The 22,426-nt window shown below is 43.0% G+C and overlaps 1 protein-coding gene across 1 annotated transcript in view; it reads left to right on the plus strand.

Annotated features, from left to right (window-relative positions):
* Nucleotides 1-9,628: 9,628 nt before the first annotated feature.
* The window catches only part of COL25A1 (collagen type XXV alpha 1 chain), a 284,645-nt gene continuing 271,847 nt past the window's right edge, over nt 9,629-22,426 (plus strand). The window contains exons 1-2 of the mRNA XM_065736495.1: nt 9,629-9,970; nt 10,266-10,335. Of these exons, the coding sequence (XP_065592567.1) occupies nt 9,629-9,970; nt 10,266-10,335 (412 nt within the window). The remainder of the gene's footprint in view (nt 9,971-10,265; nt 10,336-22,426) is intronic.

Raw genomic sequence — 22,426 nt, forward strand, 5'->3', positions numbered from 1 at the left:
TTGTAGAAATAGCACATTCTTTCTCAGGCCATCATTTCAGGGATAAAATAGCACAAGAAGTGGTGTGTTGACTCCTAATTCTGTCCACTGTAATGGAGTGGCACAAGTCAGTGGCACTGCCTACGGCAGGGACTGGATTTGTGCCTGAGAGTTCCCTCTCAAAGAGATCTCATGTTGAGCAACAAGACTACTCATCCCTACAGCCCATGGTTGTGGTAACTTGGGAAGTGCATAAGGATGAAGGATATCATAAAAAAAAGTTGACTTTTTAAAGAACTCAATGGGAGCTAGTGAATAAATAAGCCTTTATGTTCTTTTTGTGTCTTAAAATGGCTTTGGGCGAGTGCGTGTTCCTTTCCAGGGCAAGTCATAGGAAAAGTAGTTTTGGATTCAGTATGGAAATGGGTTTAGAGAGGAAACAAACTCTCTCTCTTAAAAGGAAGTGCAAAGAAAACTGCAAAGAGCCAAGTGCCTGGCTTCTTTGAGAGTCCTTACCAGAGGGAAGGGGGGGAGTCCTGCTGGAAGGGTGAGATAAGGTCTGTGCTTGTATAGACTGGGAAATAAGAAAATAGCTTCAAGAGGTGAGAAATGCCAAAGAAATAAAATGGGTATGGTAAAAAAAAAAGGTGTTTAAGAGGTTCATTTTCCCTGAATGCATTCCCCCAGATCCTATTTAATATTAATGATACTTAAATGCACAGCTCCTGGGGAAAGAACAGTGACCCTTATGTGCTTAAATAGGATCCTACTATTAGGAGCAGCACAAGAAGTAGCTGAAATGAGTAGCTTAAGTTGTAAAGAAATGTGGAGTGCAGATGCACTGCGAGAGCCGCTGGGAAAGTAAAATAAGACCAATAAAACAGAAGAAATAAAGAGATAATTGATGTAAGGGCTATGTCCTAAATCCTGGTAGCTTCCTCGCTGCTAGTAGATCTCCTCGACTTGTGCTAGATGTGTTGTCCATAATAAGCAGCTACTGCTCACTCTGGCCAGCAGATAACTGCAAAGATCTCATTGATAACATTACTATTAAGAACTTTCCTTTTCCTTTTTGCTGTGCTATCTGTTAAATACTACGATGAAGAGACACATCCTTGTTTGTCTTTTTATATAGCCAGGAAGAAAATAGCTCAAGAGACAGCACCATGAGTTCTGAGCTGCAGGTTTGCTGGAGGTGTTGAGGAAGAAGTGAGGGCTCAGCCCTCCATGCAGAGCCTACAGCACAGCTACCTCAGCAAGAGGCTGCACAGACTCTCGTGGCAGTGCAGGAAGCTTTACATCATGGCTGTAGTGGAGAAGTTTTACAGCTGATTTATGGGATTGGTTTCAGAACTCCTCGCTCTGTTAGAAGTATATGGGACTTTTCCTATAAACACAGATTGAGGAGAAGGCTTTGGAGTATTTTTTACACATTGTAATCATATACAGGCATGCTATCACTTGTAAAAAATACTATATCCCCTCTCTCTCTACATGCATATATGCATATCCCCCATTTTATTTTAAGCATATGGGCTGGGTATTCCTGTGGGTAAACCACCTAGAAATTAGTTCCAGACAGACACGTTAATGGAGACTCAAATAACTAAAACATATAGTACAGCTGATGAAACCTTGGCAGCAAAATATTTAAATGCTGCCAGAAAAAAAATTAGATTCCCAACTTACAGCCAACTGTTATTATCCTTTTGATGACCAGTACTACCAGTTTGCTTTGGTCTTGGTAACTTTTATGTATTTCATGTATTCTGGAGACTAACGTGTGATCAGCTGCAGTCATAACAGTCGGCTGTGGTGCCGAGGCACTTCTCGGGTTGGTTGGGGGTCAGCCCAGCGTCACTCCTCGATGTGGCATGGCACAGGAACCTGCCTTGGGCAACAGAGACCACCCCTTCCCCCCGTCCCTCCCTTTGTCCCTGTCCCCATCTGGGGTATGGTTTCTTAGGTGCATCTTGTCCTGTGTTGCAGAAATCTGGCAGGCACATCCCTTAAGGACTGCAGGACACATGCTGTGAGTTACAGTTGCCTATTCAGCGGCTTCCTGAGAGGAGCAGCACTGCCGCTGGATTTTATATTCATCACAAAGCTCATTGGAAAAGGTATCTTCCCTTCCTTTCAAATCTGTTTTGCAAAGCATCTGCTGTGTTTCATGCGGCTGATTTCTGTGGAAGGGAGTGATTCCTATGCAGGATTTACACACGCCGGCAGCAGAGCGAGTATTGAGGGGTAGGCTTAATCCTCAGCTGTGCTCCAGCTGATATCAAAGAGCTTTTATATTTAATAAGCCTTAAACACTTACAATCACAGAAGACAGAGACAGACAGGAAAATACAGTAGAACCAAACTGTCTCTAGGGCAAGATGGAACAGAAAACAGCACAGAATTTCTTTAATGGGTGCAAATCCATACTCAATAATAATGAAAAATTAAGCACACATTACCCTGCTGTTCAAGAGGGATAGCATATCTATATATAACATCAGGCAGCAACCACTGAAAACCTGACTTTGGGTATGTTTGTGTCAGAAAACAGATACATAGGCATGGAGTAGACTTTTCCCCAAATCATTGTTCCTTACTTTCATCAAGGAGAGTGAACCCGAGGCATAGCAGACCCCTCTCCAGAGAGCTGTTCTGCATGCCACTTCTCTGCTCACCCACCTGGCCTTCCACATCAAGCAGAAAATACTTCAGCTACAACGATCAAAAACATTCCCTTTCCTGCCCCACCGGGGGAATGCTGCTCCCAAAGCCCATTGGGATCTGCTGCTGTCTCTGCAGCACAAGGACTGATGTAATTTTAGATCCTAACCATCCTGAATCAAAAACAGTCAGAAGGACAATGTTTTAGAGGCTTTAACAAAACCAGAGCGAAAATCTCAGCTGGAAAACATTCTTCCTTAAGTGCACTGCACTCTTTCTTGCTCTCGTACTTTCTTACACTGAGATCTACTGAGCCCAGATAAGATGGCTTCATCCTGCCAGGTAGCTGGCAGAACACTGATTTGAGAGTTCCCATATCTCTTCCCAGTCCTTCAATATACAAATATCAAGTGGTTTGTGTCACTGTGATAGATTTTCCTGCGCTTATTTTCTTATCCATAGAGCTATTACCATAGATGGCTGTCCCCCTCATATCTCATTTTCACCTCTCCTCCACTAAGAAGGAACCTTTGGGAGCATTGCCCTCAATTACGAGTCCATAATAAATTCATCTTTCTCTTATTTCCCTCCACAGCATTACTGCTTTCTACAGTGCTAGCACAAGGTCACCCTTGTGTCCCAGCTTCCCCCTTTATCAGCTCCCACCATTACTGACATTTGCAGCAGACCCTATATGACCAGTTACCACTGTACTCCTGCTCTCCTATAAACTCTGACAACTCCCAGAGAGAACGAGAGCTAGCGTTTAACTCGTGTACATTTCAGCTGACTGCTTTTGAGAGTGCAGTCTTGGAAAGATAAAGGAACAGGAAGGCTTGTGTTGACTTCTAAGCAGACAGTTACAATGCAGCACTGCAAGTTGCAGGGAACATGTGAAGGGCTCTGAAGTAGGAGGTAGTGGAGCCGAGCTAAGGGAAATATAAGCACCAAAGAAGAGATCCAGGGCTAAGGGGCAAGATGGATACTGAGGATGGGAAGTTAACAGGCTACTTCCTGGCCTCTTTCTCCCTTAATGTTACCCTCAGAGAGTTGGACCCTTCCAGCCAGCATCATCATCAAAGACTGATATTTTCTTACAGGCACAGTAAATGGGGAAAACTTTACCTTTAAAATAAAAGTAATAGAAACAGTTTGAAGAATGTGACAACTACGAGAAGTCTGTGACAGTAATTTGAAAAATCTGTGCCCTGAAAGATGCAGCGAGGTCTCTGGCAGCTGGAGGCCTGACTGAGTTGAGATGATGCAGACATAAGGCTGGGACTTGTAATCCCGAGCAGCCGGGCTACTTTATTGTGCTTATTCCCATGAATACTCATGAAATCTTCAGGAGATCTATGGATTCTTTAGCTGATAGTATCTCCTGGCTGGTCTCCTTTATCTCTCCACTTAGTGGAAAGGAAAAATTCCCTAAATTTCATGATCAGGTTTCAGACACTCTTTTGATATTCAGCACTACGGCTCACAGAGGCTGTGCTCAGTGAGATGTTAGTCCCATAATTTTCTTGATAATGACTTAATTCTTTCCAGATGTCATGGCTGCCTTATTCTGTTCTCATTCCCTAAGAATCTCACGTGCAAGAGGTAACAGTACTGATTTTTGGAATCGGCCTCAATGGTTGAGGATCCTTTGCCTTATAAACACCCTTTAAAAGCTATTGTAATTATTTCTACTGTCCAGACTTCAAGGAACAGGGCTGATTACCTTCTTCCCCTTTTATAGAGAGAAAAAGAGATATCTAGAGCCAGGAGCTCCAGGACCATGGCAGGGAGAGGGCAAAATTCTGATCTGACACCTGGCAGCTCACTGGGAGTAAAATAGATAAAAGGTCTGAGAAAAACAAGATGTCTTCTCAAATGCCAAGAACAAAGTGAAATGCACAGGACAAACTTCCCAACCACTTCATGGTGACCCTGTTGCATAGCTTTGTCACATGCTTACCAGGAGAGTTTTACAATTTGTATTGGTCAGACCAAGAGAAAGTGAGCAGTCATTTGGGAGATAAGCCTTTAAAGACAAGGATTTCTTTGTATATTGATAGATATAAAATTTTCTTTCCTACTGACTTGTGACATAGTTGAACATTAGTGCAGAAAAAGAACAGAAGTACCAAAACAGGAATTTCTGTTGAACCTACCTTTGATCTGTTCAAAATTTTGTAACGCTGAGTTTCAACCACTGCTTGGCAAGGACAAATCTTAAGAGCTCACCACTGCTGTTTTCAGATCTTGCAACCAACAGAGATCTCAGAAGGACCGGAGGATTACAGCCAGCACCAGGGGAACTGAAGATAACTGAGGGTACCAGGCATCCTGATAAAGACTTTTAGTTGTTAGACATCTGCGTTACAGAGTCTGCCATGAAGCTGTGATTGCCAATGTCCTGTGTACCATTTTTGTATCTTTGGTGATTTTTGCCTTTGTTTTTGGGCATGAAAATATCCTCAGAGTTACCAGTGCCATTTTTCAAAGTTGGTTTCCACTGTGATCCCTCAGAAGTCTACTATTTATTGGAATAATTTCACTAGGAAATAAAGTTGCTTCTTAAATGTAACAGCATCTCCATACAGAAGTTATTTAGTAATAACCTCATATAAAAAGAATAGAAAAAAAGCAACCAGAAATGCTGATTATTAATTAGAAATAAAGTGTCCCTGCCTATTCTTGTCTTTTTATGTTGGATACTATATTTTGACCCTTGTCTTGGCATTTTCATGTCTTCCAAATACTCCAATGCACGTGCAGAACTGCTTTCAGGACAGATCCTGTTGATTTGGATCAGGCTATGTGTGTGAGTAAAGCTGTGTGTTAATAAAGGGCTTTGCAGGCTCAGAGATATCATCACAACCTCATCCTCAATGTCTTTCACAAACACCCATCAATTCCAGCGGCCTTTGTTTACAGACAAATAAACAAGCTGAGAAGCCAAAAGATGTGAATTGGCCTGGAGTCAGAGCAAGGAAGCCTTTTTTTCTGTCCTAGATACTCAAGTCTGGTCTCCTCGTTTCCCTTCTGATTATGGTTCTCCGGTCAGTAGAAGTTCTGCCAGAATATCCCAAGCATCAGCTGCATTTTAAAGCAAATATTTGAGGCTCTGAAAAATGCAAGGTAGTCAGTTTGTCTGTTATGAAGTGTTCTGTAATGCATTCAAAAAAGGCTCGTGCATTTTAGTAAAAAATGATATACTGTGTCTGAATTTTGTCTTGAATCAGTCGGTTTGTAGGTCTAGGAGAGCTGGCTTCGTCATGTTGAAAAAAAGGAAATCCTGTGAAATATATTAAAATCCAGATGCAAGGGTTTTTTATTTTATTGTATTATTTTTTATTGGGGTTGCCAAAATACCAGTAAGTTATGGAACTTATAAACTAAATCTTATGCTCATGTGATTCAATAGCATCTAGTCTGAAGATAAGTCTGACTTAAAGACTCAAATATATGAAGTGCTTGTACAGTAGATGTGAAATGGGTATATCTAAGCATTAAATCACAAGCAAGTGTTATCCATCTGCTAAGTATATTAATGTACTGCATCGTGTATACTGTACTTCAGTGTGCTCATATCAAATTTAAAGTGACAGAAGGCAATCTATTTGGGTATTTTAAAATGAAAGGCTTTTCCAGCTTTTTTTTTTTTCCAAAACAAGTTAGTAAGTTGTTTTCTGTTTTTCCTGGTGATTCTTGGCAGATAGGATGAGCAGCTTGGTGAGAAACACTGTACTGTCTGATACTCCAGGGAGCTGAAAAGAGAGGCAAGTGACTGAACTGCTGAATTCCGCTTCTGCACAGAAGTGGAGAGAAATCTCATTTAGGGCATGAGAGGCACTGAGGGTGAGCTGAGAAGGCATGAGAGGAGCGGAGAAAGCAGCAGACTGAAGATACAGTTCAAGTCCACATACAATGAATAATGTATAGACTCAATTTTGAAGCAGGAACATTCAGAACAGAAGATTTTAGCTGCATCTTGGAGCGTGTATGACCACTGATAACCTGTTATCCTCCTGTGTGTCACCTCAGCTTCAGTGCCAAGTCCCAGATCTTGCTTTCTACTTGCACTTACTCTGTACCTTTCTCCATTCCTGACCATTTATACAGAATACTTTATAAGCTGAATACTACCTGTCACATCAGCAGACGTGTGCTTATTTTTTTCTGTGATCTCTTTTTGTCTAGTTCCAATGGCAAGTGGATGCTGTATCTGGTAAAGAAATCCAGTTATGGATCGTGGATTGGTCAGCCAGAATGCGCCCCTCTGTAGACACAAAAATATGGAAAGAACTCCAGACACTATCCTGTCTGGTGGAAAATCTTTATCTGCAAACACCATCCACATCTTCAAACACAGACCCATGCAATGCAAACAGTTGCAACTTGTGTCAGTGCCTCTGCCCTGGCCTTGCATGGATCTGCGGGGTCGCAGCATTTGCAGATGGGGATCTTCAAACCAAGAGCCCTCCCCTCCCGGTGGGAAGCACAGCACCACACAGGCCCTACTTAAAACCCTCTCCCTTTTTTTGCTACTGTTTGTGTTGAGCTGCTGTGGAGCTGCGATTTCTGACACCCCACCTGCACTGTTAATAGCCAGCTCCATGCGTCTGGGGCACTGCTCTGATTTCAAGCTGCTTTACTCCAGCTACCAGATGCAAACCAGGCATTTTAGGCATTTTAAGTGTTTTGTAACCTGGACTTATGTGGTATATCACTTTAGCTGTGATCAGCAATGTCTGAGGTGCACAACGCCTGCCCACAAGCAGTTAAATTTAATAGCCAAACTCCTGGAGTAGGAGTTTGACTCCTTAGACCCAGTTATTAACTGTGATTCCAAATCAATAAATCTTAACAGATAAAGATTGTTGGGGTTTTTTAGGGGAAAACAAAAACAAAAAATAATAAAAAAGAACAGTTATTTCATTACCCAGATAGCATTCTCAAATCTGTTTTCAATCGTAGCTATGATTCTAAATAGATGCCTTCTTTACTGGCATCATCATGGCTGGAAAATAAGGAGCAGCCTCACTGGCACTGAACCTGCACGTGTCCTGGATTCACTTTACCTCCCGCTTGGGAGAAGGCAGAGAGAGCAGCAAGGCTGAGATTTAATGTGTTTTTTATTGTGTTTAGATGGGCAAGCACGCTGCAAAGCTGCTGGTTGTCCACTTGATGGTATCAAGTAACTGAGCTCGGGAGGGTACAGCAGCTGTTCAGACAGAAGTGAAGGTAAAGCAGCTGAGCTGTGTCCTTCACCTGCAGCAGCAGCTCCTGCACTAGGTTCAACCTCTCTGGTTTTGGGTTCTGATCCCAAATTCTGGGCTAGCCTTGTCGCTTCCCAAGGGTGACAGCCAGATGTAGAAGGCAGTGCTGCCTCTGCAGCACAATGCACAAACACAATTCCTTGGATGCTTTCAAGTTGATTTTAGGCTGTTTGATCATAGAACAGCAGAGACAAACAGAGAAGTTTATCCCAGGTAGAAAATGAAGGCTGTGCAACATGCTTCTTTGGAATGAGAAACGCCTGTCATGAGATTTGCTACCCACTAAGAAAAGAGCTTGTGTCACATCCCAAAGAAACACTGGGATCTGGATCATTTTGTTATCTTTACAATGATGAGCATGTGCAAACTGAATGCAGACAGGGACTCATCCATCTCAGGCCATGTAGTTGTTGATGTGAAACATGCCTTGTCGAAAGCAACCTGGTGGCACAATGCTGGGGCCAGGAGCTGCCTGGGTAGGGCGACCACACTGAGCATAATGCTAAGGCAGGTCACTGTGCTGGCGTGCACTGTATGGCTGCTTCAGAGCCTCTGCGTGAAGCAGAGGGCGATGGCATCCCAAGGGCTGGCAGCAGGCAACGGGCTGGGTGTGCAGCAGGGGGCCCAGCGCCTCGCTGGCGCCAATGGCCTCCACATTACAGGATGGCAGGCGATGCACATAGCACACAGCTGACCCGTGTTGCGCACCAAATAAGAGCATGCGGGTGTGCTTGTTTGGGATTTTTTGTCCCACATACCGCTTCCTCCTCTGGTTGCCAGCAGATAGGCTGTGAGCAATCTCTGCTTTACAGGCAGTGGTTGTTATCCATGAGGCCTGAAGGCAAGGCACATGCGGCTCGCTGGAGTTTGTCTGCACGTTGCCCATCACAACCATTAACTGTTTGCCTGGAGGAATGGTCACCCAAGGCTGGCGGTCATGGCTTCTGTTTGCAGACAGCAGCCCGTGAAACATTTCTCTCTCGTTTTTTAGAATGGAGAAAGATGAATTAAGAAGTATAAAGCGGTATTGATGGTTTTGTGATGTGCTTTACCAAAGGCTTAGTGATTGCGCAGAACCCCACCGAGCTTTCGGCATTCGTGCTTTCACAGCAGTTGCAATCACTCGAGCTCTTGGAAAACAATAGGTAATAAAAGTGCACAAACAGAACTCCACGAGGAAACGCAGTTTGCGGTGCAAACCAGCACGCTCGGTGCCGTTTGGGAGTCACCGCGTCCGGATTTGCCCCGCGACTCTTCGCCTTTCCAGCAATCCTTGGAGCCGCCCGTCCCCTCGAGCAGCGCCTAGGGGGCAAAGCCGGAGGCAGCAGCTCGTGCCGAGCCCCCGCCCAGGTGAACGCCGTGCGAACGAGGGCGGGGCGGCGGCTGACAGCGGGGCCGAGCTCGGGGCTTCCCCGCCCGGCGGCAGGCAGGTGGAGGGGGAGCAACAAGTCCGGCAGGGAGCAGAGCGGAGCGGAGCTGGGCTGGGGTTCCCTCCCGCCCCACAGCTCTCTGACAAGTGACGGAGCGCTCGCACGGCGCGCGGCTCCGGGCGGGCGGCAGCCGCGGGGTTCGACCCGCACCGCTTTACGCCGCCGAAGTGCGGGGACGGCCGCGGGCTCCGCCTCCGTTTGTTTATTTAGCCCTCGTCACCCGCTTTTTGGTCGCTCGTTTCGGTGTGGTTCCTTGCTCTTATTTTTGTTGGTAAATTAGTCGCCTCCATGGGGGGCGGAGGGAAGGAAATAAAAGCTGCCGCAGCCGAAGGGTGCAAAAGCATGCTGGGCGAGAGCCGCGGAGCCGCAGGACGGGATGGCTGCGGCGGGGAGCGCTGCCCGCGCCGGGCCGGGCCGTGCTGCTCGGCGCTGCCCGCTCTGCTGTCTGCGCTGGCGGCCGCCTCCTGCGTGTACCTGGGGGTACGGACCAGCGACCTCCAGGCCCGGCTGGCGGCCATCGAGGGCGCCCGGGGGGGCTCCGCCGCCGCTCCGCTCCCACCGCTGCCCGGCTTTTCTCTGGAACAGCTCAACGCGATGATGCAGGAGAAAGTGGAGCGGCTGCTCGCCCAGGTGCGCGGGACGGGGGACGGGGCTGATCCGGCCGCGTGCGGGTGGAGAAAGGGGGAGGCTGAGGGCGGGCGGGCGGAGGGGAGCGCGAAGGGGCTTTCCCCCCGCTCGGGGTGGTAAAGGTGAGAGAAAGCCGGTGGGGGGGGAGGGGAAGGGAGAGATGTCTGCTTTCCAGGCTGGGTCGCGGCCAAGGGGAGAGAAGCCGTCGCCAGTTCTGCGCTCGGTGAGACGGCTGTAACGCGCAGCTCGCGGCCACGCGGGGCCGAGCGCGCGCTCACCTTGCTCCTCTCCCCCACAGAAGTCCTACGAGCACTTGGCAAAAATCCGAGCGGCGAGAGAAGCGCCCGCAGAGTGCGGCTGCCCGCCAGGTAAGGCGGCTCGGCGTCCCTCCTCTCGGATCAATGTGTTCTGGGGGCAGTTGTGCTTCCCGTGTGCGTCGAATAGGCGTAACTTAGAGCAGGCTGCTTCTCTTAGCATCACTCACGCGGCAAAGGTGTAGAGCCTGGAGTTGTATCGTGTTGGAGTACACGTTGGTTCAAACACCACCGTTAGGCTGGGAGATGCTGAACGATAACACTTGTGAAGAAGTTAATGATCTGTGCTAGCAAGGAGAAAGGCGTTTGGTCTTAAGTGCAGTGTCACCAAATCAAGGCATTCTGTGCCCAGTTCAGGAAGCAGAACAAATATTCTCAGTGAAAATTTATAGCACGGATTAAAATAAGTGAGGATTCCGTTGTGAGTCAGCAGCTTGAGAGCTTTTCAGTAATGCCTTGTTTTTCTGTAGTGGGGGATGAAAGCAGCTCCACTAGAAAGGATTGCAAGTTTCCTAGTGAGGATTCAGAACCGAGTTTCTTCATGCAACTGGTGGTATTGCTCAGATTTAGAAATGGGGCCTCCTAATACTGAGACTGGTGGTTTGTTGCGCACGCAGTATGATGCTGCCTTTGGTGCTGCTTTTTGACTGTCTGAAAACTGTCACTTTTCTCCTTGCTTTGTAAACATCTGCCGATATGTGCCCCAGAGCAAATGGCATCTTAAAAGTTAGGACAGCAGTACTGATATTTCACAGGGTCATTGATGTAAGAACACTGACGTCCTCTGTGTGATGAAACATAGTATGTTTTGCGTGTTCTGCCACCCCGAGTGGGAAAAAAACACGTCTCCTTCACAGGTGGAATATTGATGTTCAGCAACAATTAAGCTGAGGATAATGTTTGCCAATAGGGTGTGTGATGGCACCGTGCACGTAGGTAAGAAGCTCTCCTTGTGAAGGATTTCATTTCTGCCAAACTCAGTCTAACAGGGCTACCGAATTAGGATGTTAAAACTGGCAGCCATGGTGCAGCAGAGATGATGTTACAGTATCTTGCTGATGTTGCAACTGGGAGCTGAGTGTTTTCCCTGACTGGTGTAGGAGCTACCTCTGCTAGCACAAAAATAATATGTATGGCTGTTACAAAGGAATGCATAGAATTACTTCTCTCCCAGCTAGTTTTGATAAAAAGCATTGATTTACTGCTGAGCTACATACATATTTTCTGTTAAGAGCAGTGTTGTTTTTTTTTTTTTCTGTTGCTTAACTGCAGTTGTCATTACAAGGTAGAAGCTTGTGTTGAAAATGGGATTCATGTTGTATGCACAGATGTATTTGTGGGCTTGAAACGCTCCTGAATTGGATTCTGAACATTCTCACTCTTCGTTCTCCTCGTTTAAATTCATTTGCTATGTTCTCACTTACTGCTCTCAGACATGAGGTCAGTACCTACTGTTTCACAGTTGTTATGTGGTGCGTTACTAGCCCACTACCACTAGAGCTCCACATCATACCAATTTTTACCTGACTTTTATTTTTTAAGATGTTTTATCAAACAGATAATCAGCAGCCGAATATTTCTCGCACGCGTTGCAGAAATACTCAAGTGAAAGTCAGAATAGAGTAATCTGAGAAAAGTTCTCGGGGGATAAAATTAATAAGAGAAGGGAAAATTTTGTATGAATAGTTGTGGGTGCTTTTGTGTGTGTGTGTGTGTGAGCGTGTGAAGACTAGCTGTTGTAGGGATTAGAAATGTGATACTGGGCTTCTCACCTCTGTGTAGTTGTTTCAGTTTGACAGCAGATTTTGCAGTGATTGGAAGATACTGACTTGTGATAGCCTCATTTTTGGCCATCTTGAAAGGAACCGATGCTCTCATGCTTGTTGCCAGTGGGCAGGTGTCTACATCAAAATGGCATCACCATGGGAGCCTTACCTGAGAGAACATGGGCTCAGTGGCACCACTGCCTGGTACTGTGCCTTCCTGACTGCAGGCTGTAGGGAGAGCAGGAGGGGACAGCAGATAAATCATTGTTCCTTCACTGGGTTCATTTTGTGGAATTGCTTCTAGACTGAACATGATGAGCTTTTTATTTTCTTACTTTTAAAAATCTGGACTACAGTGTTCTGAAAGGCATTTGGTTTAATAGGAAAAGAATAATGGAAAATGTGTTTTATCTCCGTTGTCTGCTATTTGTGAAACCAAAGAGTAAATTATCTCTTCACTACATAATTCCATTCTTAATGCTTTATTCTGTGCAGGTTCTGTATTTTATTTGCCTGGGTGTGTCTGATAATACAATGTATGGCTGTCTGAGGCAGCTTTGAGATGCCTTTGTTGGTATGCAGGTAATTTTTGAAGGATTCCAATGCTATGAGGAGAATGCAGCTGCCACATTGCCACCAAGGAAGTTTCTGCCATTCTGTTCTATTAAAGAGAAATAAAGTTTACTTGAAAAAAAGATCACTTTGTCTTCTACCACAGGAAGACAGGGAAATTCAATCTGCAAGCAAGAGGGTGAGAATGTAGCCACTGATTTAGAATAAAGTTGCGCAACTGATGTAGATCTCACTGGCTTTAGATGTCCATCCCCTTGTGGCACTCTGTGGTAGGAAGTGCATGTTCGGAGGAAACTGGGTTGGAATGCTGAATGCAGCCAGATTCACAAGTGCTCATAGCTTGCAAAGCTGTTCACGTGTGGCTCCTTGTAATGCAACGACAGCCTTGAACTTCCTCTAGAATGAGGAACAGTTACACTTCTCAGTTTTTTAAGTTTCACTAGGTGTGTTTTCCAGTAGTTAATATTCTTCCAAAAGATGCACTGTGTGAGGAGATGCTAAGAGTTTTGATTTTAATTATGTAGGACTAAAACCAGATACCAAAGATTTTGTAAATATTTTTGTTTGACAATAGCAGGCATTCTTTCTCTTAAAGCAGAGTAATAAAGTTTGAAATGTAAATGCATACTGACATTCCTCTTAAATTACCTCAGTTCTAACAGGAGTGCAGCAGTCACTGCTGGCAGTTAGTTCTCTGTGCCTGGGACTGGAGGAACATTGAGTGGCAAGTTTATTTTTAACTTAATATTTTCATTTTCCTATGTTTCCCAGATTTATTATTTTAAATTAATGTTTCCAAACTGTGAAAGATGAACAAAAACATAGGTGTGTAGGTAATTATTGAATAAGCCTGAATCTTTTTTTTTTTAAATGGCTGTGGTACCAAAATTAGTTTGTTTTTTAGGCACAGTCGATCACAGTGCTTGATACCAAGAGCCAAGAATTACAGTGCTGTGGAAGGAGTAACGCTTTTGGCACAGGGATATTCTTTATTCAGTAGAGTTGTAAGAAATTCTTAAGTAGTAGTAGATTTAGACCTTCTTCTTCCAAAAACTGTTCAAGTGTACTTTGTAGAATTCATAGACTTCAACACAAACTAAGCACATGCTTTCATGTTTTAGTGAATGGAGCCTTTCTATCTTGCAAGGGTCAAGCCCTGACACTTGCATTCAAGTGCTGTGATGTCTCATTCTCTAAGAGGTCTTCAGAGAGCCTACTCCTGAAGCAAGGTCACATAGGACTGAAATGTGTCAGTACAGAAGGGTCAGATTTGGTGAGTGTTAAGACCAGCAGTTGATATGGTATGGTTCTGCATGTTCCTTTTGGCTACTTCTGGTTCAATAGCTAAACTTCTATTATTTCAGTAAAATGAGCCTCAGAACTGGATGACCATCGCTACAGAAAGTTTGTGATTTGGACTATAGGATTTTGAGGAAGATAAAAAGGTTGTAAAAGAGACACTTTTATATGTAAGAGTTTTCTTTTCCCCCTCCCTCAGATACGGTTTTTGCAGAGGTTAAAAAACTTTTATAAGGAATTTTTTCCTTAAAAATAACAATAATGAATATGAAGCTACCATTCCCCTCCTCCCATTTTGTCTGTGTGGCGTAATTAAAGAAAATAAATAAATAAGTTTGGCATTGGCAAAGGATAGGTTTGCATGACATAATAGATCTTTTTCTATCTCTAAATGCCATGTCTCACTGGATGCTGTCAGTACTTTCAACATAAAAAGATGGGGTTTATGTGTTTGTGACTTGTCTTGCTATCGTTGTTTTGTTTTGTTTTCTCAGAACGTTGACCAGTGGGTACTGTCTGTTTGGTCAGCTTTGATATTTTTGTTTTTTACTTGTGTCATAGATGACACTTCCATTCATTTGCTCTGTCTTTGTCATTTTCCCATCAAGAATGCTGTGGTTTTCTCACTTTTGTTAGATATCTTTAACTTCAAACCCTTTCCAGATACGGACACAGCTGTTCTGTCCTATCCGAGTATTTTGTGCTGTTCATGTAATATTTCCATTTAGGTTGTTTGGCACTTGATATGCCTCCTATTTCACCATGCAGTTTGCTATGGTTTGGCTATAAAACTTGTTTCGGTCTAGTTGAGCGTATGTAAACCTGTTCAATCATTAGATGAAACAGATTTTTTGGAAGAACAGAGACTACCAGTTGGTCTTCCTCTGCTAATAGTAGTTCTAGTGGGAAAGTTATATTCTATGGCAAGAGCTCACCAGTAAGATGTGTGTGCCATATGTATTTTAGTAGCAGCATGGGTGGATGTATTTTCTTAGCATCCTAGTATGCTTTTTGTCCTTGCAAACACCAAAGGTTTGTCCTGACATGCAGTGGAAGTTGATGAGCAGACCATACAATTTAGGCACTCTTTGTTATTTCCCCCTGCTTCAGAATTACTGTTTCTTGAAGCATTTTGATTAGTGAGGTTGAAAGATGGAGTAGAAATCATTTTCAGGGATTAAAAGAATAGAGAAATTGTTATCAGCAGGGTATTACATTGTTTTTCAGTTATGATTAGAGGGAGGTATATTTATAAGACTTAAGAGGTAAAGAAAAAGGATGCTGACTTAAATGTTTACTGGTAAAAAAAAATCTGAAAGAAAATATAGATAGAAACAGCAAGTATCCGTAATGTTTTTCCCTGTTAGTTACAATTCCAATGTGTGCTTGCTGTACCTAGCTCCCAGCACTACTTATTTCTGCCACGTCTGTATCATCTATTTGCTGAATGCAGTGCTCAGCCTTAATTTTGTAATTTTTCTGACAGGCCTCTGAGTTCCTCTTTCATACTTCTGCTGGTTAGATATTTTTCATTTTACTTCTTAGATAAAGATGTTTATTGATGTGCAGCCGCACACAACCTTCTGGGTAGTCTGCTGTCTTGTTTGGATGACTGATTAGAGACACTGTTTTTTCCCCACAGAAGATATAAATATATTTTATTGGCTAAGATGTGACCTTTTAATTCTGTTGCCTCTGGGTAAGGAGGTAGGGTGTGCAGCATGATAAATGAAACATGATGTGGCTCAAAGGAGAGCTGATCGACAGCAAATTGCTCCAGAATTCTCTTCTGTACTATTACTGATGTCAGTGGCATTTAACAAAAGTTGTTTTGACCACAGAAGTATTATTAACACAGTGCTTTATTCTTAAATGAATAGTTATTGAACTAGCACAGTTCTGTCAGATAAGGTGTATTAAAAAAAAACAAACAACGTGGATTTGCCTGGATTAATTGTCCTTTAATGCTTACATTTCACTTCTGCACATCTCCTTCCATGTGGCAACTGTCTGTCTTCAACTTCTCTAAGCATCAGAACCCGTCAAGTATGGTGGGTCTTTCAGTGTGAGGAAACATCTTTAAGGCCACTTCTGAAGTACTGCTTTCCAGTCTGTTTTGTTTTTCTGAAGTGGTCAATACATACACCTAAATCTTAAAGAGTATTTAAAGCTTTGGTAGTTGAGCGCAGTTCAGCAATACTTAAGCTTTTTCCTTATGCTCAGCCTCGAAAGCCTCAGCCCTTTCCTTAAAGGTTAGTGGGTTCTTTGGAATGTGTTGCTTCAGGAGTGGATCACTGCATTGCGCACTCATCCTCCTCCCTACTACCTTTTAAACTTACTGGCTACAGCCTACCTATTAATCTCTTCAAGGTGCCAACCTTATGAAGCCATCAGTCTTTAATACACACAGAACTTGAGTCATGTTTCAATCCACGCCTTCTTCAGGAAGGCTGCTTTAGGCGGAATAGATTTCCCTTTTATTGTTTCAGTTGATTACGCTGCCAGATTTCCTTAAAGTCATCCACAGAAAGGAAATCTAACTGCTTACTTGAACTATTAAGAAGATGTAAGAGGGTATAGAATAATGCAAGCTGGAAAGTGCACGTTTCTCCCTGTACAACTGAAGTGGAAGCTTGCAGTTAGGTATTATGTGTGATAGTGAACACAGTGCTGCAGGCTTGCTTTTTTGAGGCTTGTGAACTGTCATATTTATTACCAGTTTATACTTACAGGAGGGCAAAGCTTGAAAGCAGTGCCTGTTTAAATTCACGTGCTCATCTCTTTTCACGAAGTTCAGATGCAAGAATTTGTTTATGAGAGCTCAATAAAAATGGAATTTCAGGACAAATATTCAAAACTGTAAATTTGCATGTGCAAGATTCGTGTGTACCTTCCATTCAAATACACCTATTTATTTTCCCAAGATCTTTAGGAAAACAAGTGTGGGTGTTAATGTAGCAGATCATCTTTGTGCTGTGCTCTACAGCAAATGCATGTGGGTAATCACTGTCAGGTATTTCTTCGCATGTGATTCACAACTGCTGTTTCTAGTCAGTCATGGCTCAACAAATTGTTGGATATGGCTCAATTTGGGTGATTGAGTGCAGCAACCTCATGTAAACATTCTCCTCGGTTAAAAATGTGCTGCTCTGTAAATTAGTAAATGTATGGTACAAGAAATTGCTGATGCACAGATGTGTCTGAGCTGAAATAACTTACTGTTTAAATATTTCCATAGGTTGCCTAGTTCTAGTACTGAACTGTCAAATAAGAAAGCACTTTCTTAGTGAGCAGGCTACAGTTTCCTTATTTGTGAAGTAAACCCCTCGTCCCAGCCTTCATTTTCACAAAGAAAACCTGATCAGTGTTTTCTTTTTAAAGCAGTATTTTACGCGTGTTGGAAGACAGGCTTGTCTGTGATACACGCTCTAAAATTATCTTTCCTGCTCCTTTCTTGCTCTCAAGTTTTTTTGTATTAAAGTTGTTTCCCCTTTATATGTGCAGACGTAGGTTTGTAGGAATAGGTGCTTTCTTGCCATTTTAAATATTGTATGCACATTTGTTGAGAGTTTCTTATGCTTTTAAAGCTCAGAAACATATGATGCCTTGAGAACTTTCTGAAGGAATAAGAAATTTTTATAGAACCTTAAATCCTTTCATTAGAAATGTATGCTATTATACTCATCAGAGACGTGATGACAGTCCTCTTTAGGGCAAAGAAGCAATAAATGGAATGAAAAGCGTATAATAATAGAGAAGATGAAATTTTTATATATTTCTTGTGCTCTTAGAGTTCTCTGAGAAGTTGTACAATGATTTCCAAGACTTCTGTCTCCAAACCAATGCTCAAGCAAGAGATAACATAACTGTTAGCAACGATCGTTTCTCCTTAAAAACTGAGCAGAAAGTTATCAAGGGTGAATAAAGTATATTTTTCTTTAAAATGTGCACACGAGGAATAGATTAGATGGTCTACTAAAATCTGCATTTAGTTTTAAATAGTCTCTGTTAACCATTAAAGTTATCATCTTAGATTTGGATGTTCATGAAACTTAACTTGCAATTATTGTGTGTTGGGCAAATATATTAGAACATTTCTTTAATGGCATATTTTTGGAGGGTGTTTTTTTTTTTTTTTTGTACTGAGGAATTTTTAATGTTGTTTCATATATTTCTAAGAAATAATCATTAAATCATATGGTTACCTTTGCCAATATGTCTTTCTTATACATTAGAGAATGCATTACAAATTCACGTGTTCTCGGAGAGGTGTTAAATGGGGTCATATGAGGAATGATGATTTTGAGTCCCTCTAAATTGCTTTCTCTAATTTTCTTGTAAGTCTCCTACAGGCTCAATTGCAGGACCTCTGAGTAGAGGAAGAAGGAGATTAAACAGACGTTCTCTTTGATCCTCCCCTCAATGCATCATGCTATACATCATAACACAGTAGCGTGGCACTTTCGGTGCTTCCACATGCTTCTCTAAGTTGGAAACAAAGTAGGCTGCCTCCCGAGTCACAGTGACATGGCATAGCATATAGCTCACTTAATATAAATGGAGGGAGAACTGGACGTGTTGAGCTTGCAGACAAATCCTATGTGATGCCAGGTGGCTGATCCACTCCTTTCCGCTAGCTGAAATAGCCAGCTCATGCCATTTCCTGGTACTACTTCAGTCAGTCTGCTGGTATCTGGGAGGTGCCTCTTCTAAGCTACAAGGATTTATAGGAGAAAGATATTTAATCTTCTCTTCCTTTTTTAGCAAGGAAGAGACTCAATTAGCACATGAGCACATCTTCCTACTCTTCTGAAGATTTTTAGTACTCTTGGGAATAAGGAACTGTACTGTAGGATGTATAGCTTCAATGCTTTTCTGCTCTGCTGTTTGCAATTTATGCAGTCTTAATAAAAATTCATTTACTTTACCTTGTTCTGGGGTATTTTCAGTGTCCTTAGTGGCACAGGAGAAAGTATCATACCACTAGTATATATTAAAACTTAACTTATGAATGGAGCTCCTCAAGAATAAACTGATTCAGAGCATGTCATGCTTAAGATTAAGGTGGGAATTTGCTATTTTAAAAGATTGCTTCTGATGGGAAGTAGGCTGGAAGAAGTTTTGAAAACAGAAAAGCATACTGAAAATCAGATCAAAATCTTTTTAACAGAGCTGTGTCAGCAATTACAGTGGATTTGTGTGCATATTAGAAAGCAAGATTTCATGATGTATTTTGAAGGACGCTAACCCATTAACTATTTCTGTGATTAAGATTATGCACCGTCTGTGCAAGCAAGAACATAGTTGCCTACAGACTATTTAGTTTCTGCTGTTAGTACTAGTGTTGCTAGGAAATGACGTAAGGTTTCTTATATATTGGATAGTAGTAGGATTTTCATGGAGGACTGCAATGCTGGAAGTCAGAGCTTGTGCATCTTAAGCTGAGGAGGTATTTCCTTTAGTGGCAGCTTCAATAATCCTTTTTATGAATATGAGAACCAGTTGCTTGAAGGCACACACCCCTTCTTCCTCCCCTAACGTCATGCCTGTACCATCTGAGTAAGCTCTTGTTCCATTTCCCTTGATGTTCCTAAAGAAAAGCTGTTATACCTGAGCATAGGGATATGGCTGCAGAGGATTACAACGATAAGCTCCATAGGTCTGTGGATCAATATTCTCATCTAGAATTTACATCTAGATAATGTCCAATGGCATCACTACAAAAACTTTTCGTGTTTTGACTGCACAGAGATTCTCTTGTGTACTTTTTAACTGCAGTTTGTCAAATGTACTTTTAATGTTTGCATCTCCATTGCTGTACTGTTGGGTATTGTCAGTTGAAAGAATGGCTCACTGGATGATGAATGCTGTGAACCGTTGCTTCTGTTTCACGTAGGGCTGACTAATATAATTCTCATTCATATTTGAGATAACTGTTTAAAACTTCAGTAAAAAAAGCTTGATGAATTTTAATTTGACTCTTGTGGCAGGAGATGTGTTCTTTCGGTCTCCCACAGTATTCTCCTAAGGAAACTGGCAGCCCGTGGTGTAGACAGGTTCACTCTTCTCTGGGTGGAGAACTGGCTGGAGGGCCGTGCCCAGAGGGTAGTGGTTAATGGAGTTAAGTCCAGCTGGCGTCCTGTTACGAGTGGTGTCCCCCAAGGGTCAGTTTTGGGGCCCATCTTGTTTAATATCTTTATTGATGACCTAGACGAGGGAATTGAGTGTACCCTCAGTAAGTTTGCAGATGACACAAAGCTGGGAGGATGTGTCAAACTGCCTGAGGGTAGGGAGGCCCTTCAGAGGGATTTGGATAGGCTGAACAGCTGGGCTGAGCTAAATGGGATGAGGTTCAATAAGACCAAGTGCCGGGTCCTGCACTTTGGCCACAATAACCCCATGCAATGCTATAGGCTTGGGGCAGAATGGCTTGAAGAATGTGGAGAGGAAAAGGACCTGGGGGTGTTGGTTGATGCTCGGCTCAACATGAGCCGGCAGTGTGCCCAGGTGGCTAAGAAGGCCAACAGCATCCTGGCCTGTATTAGAAATAGTGTAGCCAGCAGGAGCAGGGAGGTGATCATCCCCCTGTACTCAGCTCTGGTACGGCCGCACCTCGAGTACTGTGTTCAGTTTTGGGCCCCTCACTACAAGAAGGACATTGAGGCCCTGGAGCGTGTTCAGAGAAGGGCAACAAAACTGGTGAGGGGCCTGGAGCACAAGTCTTATGAGGAGCGGCTGAGGGAGCTGGGATTGTTTAGTCTGGAGAAGAGGAGGCTCAGAGGAGACCTTATTGCACTCTACCACTTCCTGAAGGGGGGTTGTGGTGAGGAGGGGGTGGGCCTCTTCTCCCTGATAAATAATGACAGGACGAGAGGGAATGGCCACAAGTTGCGCCAGGGAAGATTTAGATTAGACCTCAGGAAGCATTTCTTTTCTGAAAGAGTGGTCAGGCACTGGAATGGCCTGCCTAGGGAGGTGGTTGAGGCACCATCCCTAGCGCTGTTCAAGAAGCGTTTAGATGAGGTGCTAAAGGACTTAATTTAGTAGTTGGGTAGAGATAGTGATAGGAGGATGGTTGGACTAGATGATCTTATAGGTCCTTTCCAACCTTATGAACTTATGAACTTATGAACTTCTGTGCAGCCATACCTGAATGTAAACGTCTGATAACTGTTAATGTGGTCCTTGCGGTAATGGTGGACTCTGCTTTTGTTATCTGTCCAGGCTGGATCCTTGACAGTTGTTTGTGTAAGATATATGTAGAGAGTGATATAATTTGGTGCCTATGGGTGAGTGCAGTGGTAGCACAGCAATGGCTCATGGTGTTTGCTGGTAGCTATCTACCTGTGTTTATGAAGAAGTCACAGTTCATTAAAAACTATCTTGTGTATGTTTCCCAAATGATTTCTGGAAGTATGTGCACAGAATAGTGATAAACTAGAGAGACTGAAAGCCCCAGTGGCTTGGCATCAGTTTAGACTGAACCAGTGCTTAGACGGCCATTGTCAATACTTGCTTGAAGTTGGTGGCTATCATCGTGACAAAGACATGTTTGTAGAGGGCTGGAAATGTTTTTGTATGTGAAGATGAATTGTTTTTCCAATGTAGTAAGCATTGTATTTCTTTAGTGTATGGAGACTAATCTTAGTGAAGAGAGATTAGTATTTAAGTCTGACAGTTGTGAATGTCACTGTAGGACAGCTTTACATAATTCTTTAGTTTAAATTCCACGCTGAGCCACAAGAAGGAGGACCTTCTTTTAGCATATTGAGTGAACAGGCAGGTTAGAAACTGTTACTGTGGCCAGTTAAAAGAAGCACCAACATTCAAAAGTAAACCACCAATGAGTGAAAAAGAAATGACTGAAATCCTCACCTTTTTTTTTCTACTCTTGAAACCCATTTGTTGTTGCTAAGTGGATTTTCCGATGTAATCCAAGCAGTTTGAGTCCACTCTAAGATAAGAAGTTATTCGTATTTGCAATATATGTATTTTAGTAACCGGAACACTGTGAAAAAAGCTAAAGATATATTTAGAGGAAACATGCTTAATGGATTACAACTAGGACAAATAAGCAATAGTCCCATGTTGTGAGTACTCTGTTACAGAGCAGTAAAGGCAAGGTAGAATGTTTTTCTGTCTGAGTTTAACTTGTAAGAGAGGAATTATATGAATGTCGTATATGTCTTAAGGTACAGGGGATTTATAATTAAGAGTAAAGCTATTATTTCGAAGAGCAGAAGATTCTTTCTTAAATCACAAAATCTTGTCTTTGTTGAACCTTGTGAGATTCACCTGGTCTCACTGCTTGAGCCTGTCTAGGTCCCTCTGGATGGCATGCTTCCCCTTGGGCGTGTCAATTGCACTGCACAGCTTGGTGTCATCTGCAAACTTGATGAGAGTGCGTTTGATCCTGCTGTTGATGTCACTGATGTTAAAGAGCACCAATCCTAGTATTGACCCTTAAGGGACACCACTCATCACTAATCTCATTCTGAATACAGAGC

Source organism: Cyrtonyx montezumae, unplaced genomic scaffold (assembly GCF_038088225.1).
Source record: "Cyrtonyx montezumae isolate F1298 unplaced genomic scaffold, pur_monq_1.0 scaffold_2, whole genome shotgun sequence".
In the NCBI taxonomy this organism is placed as follows: Eukaryota; Metazoa; Chordata; class Aves; order Galliformes; family Odontophoridae; genus Cyrtonyx; species Cyrtonyx montezumae.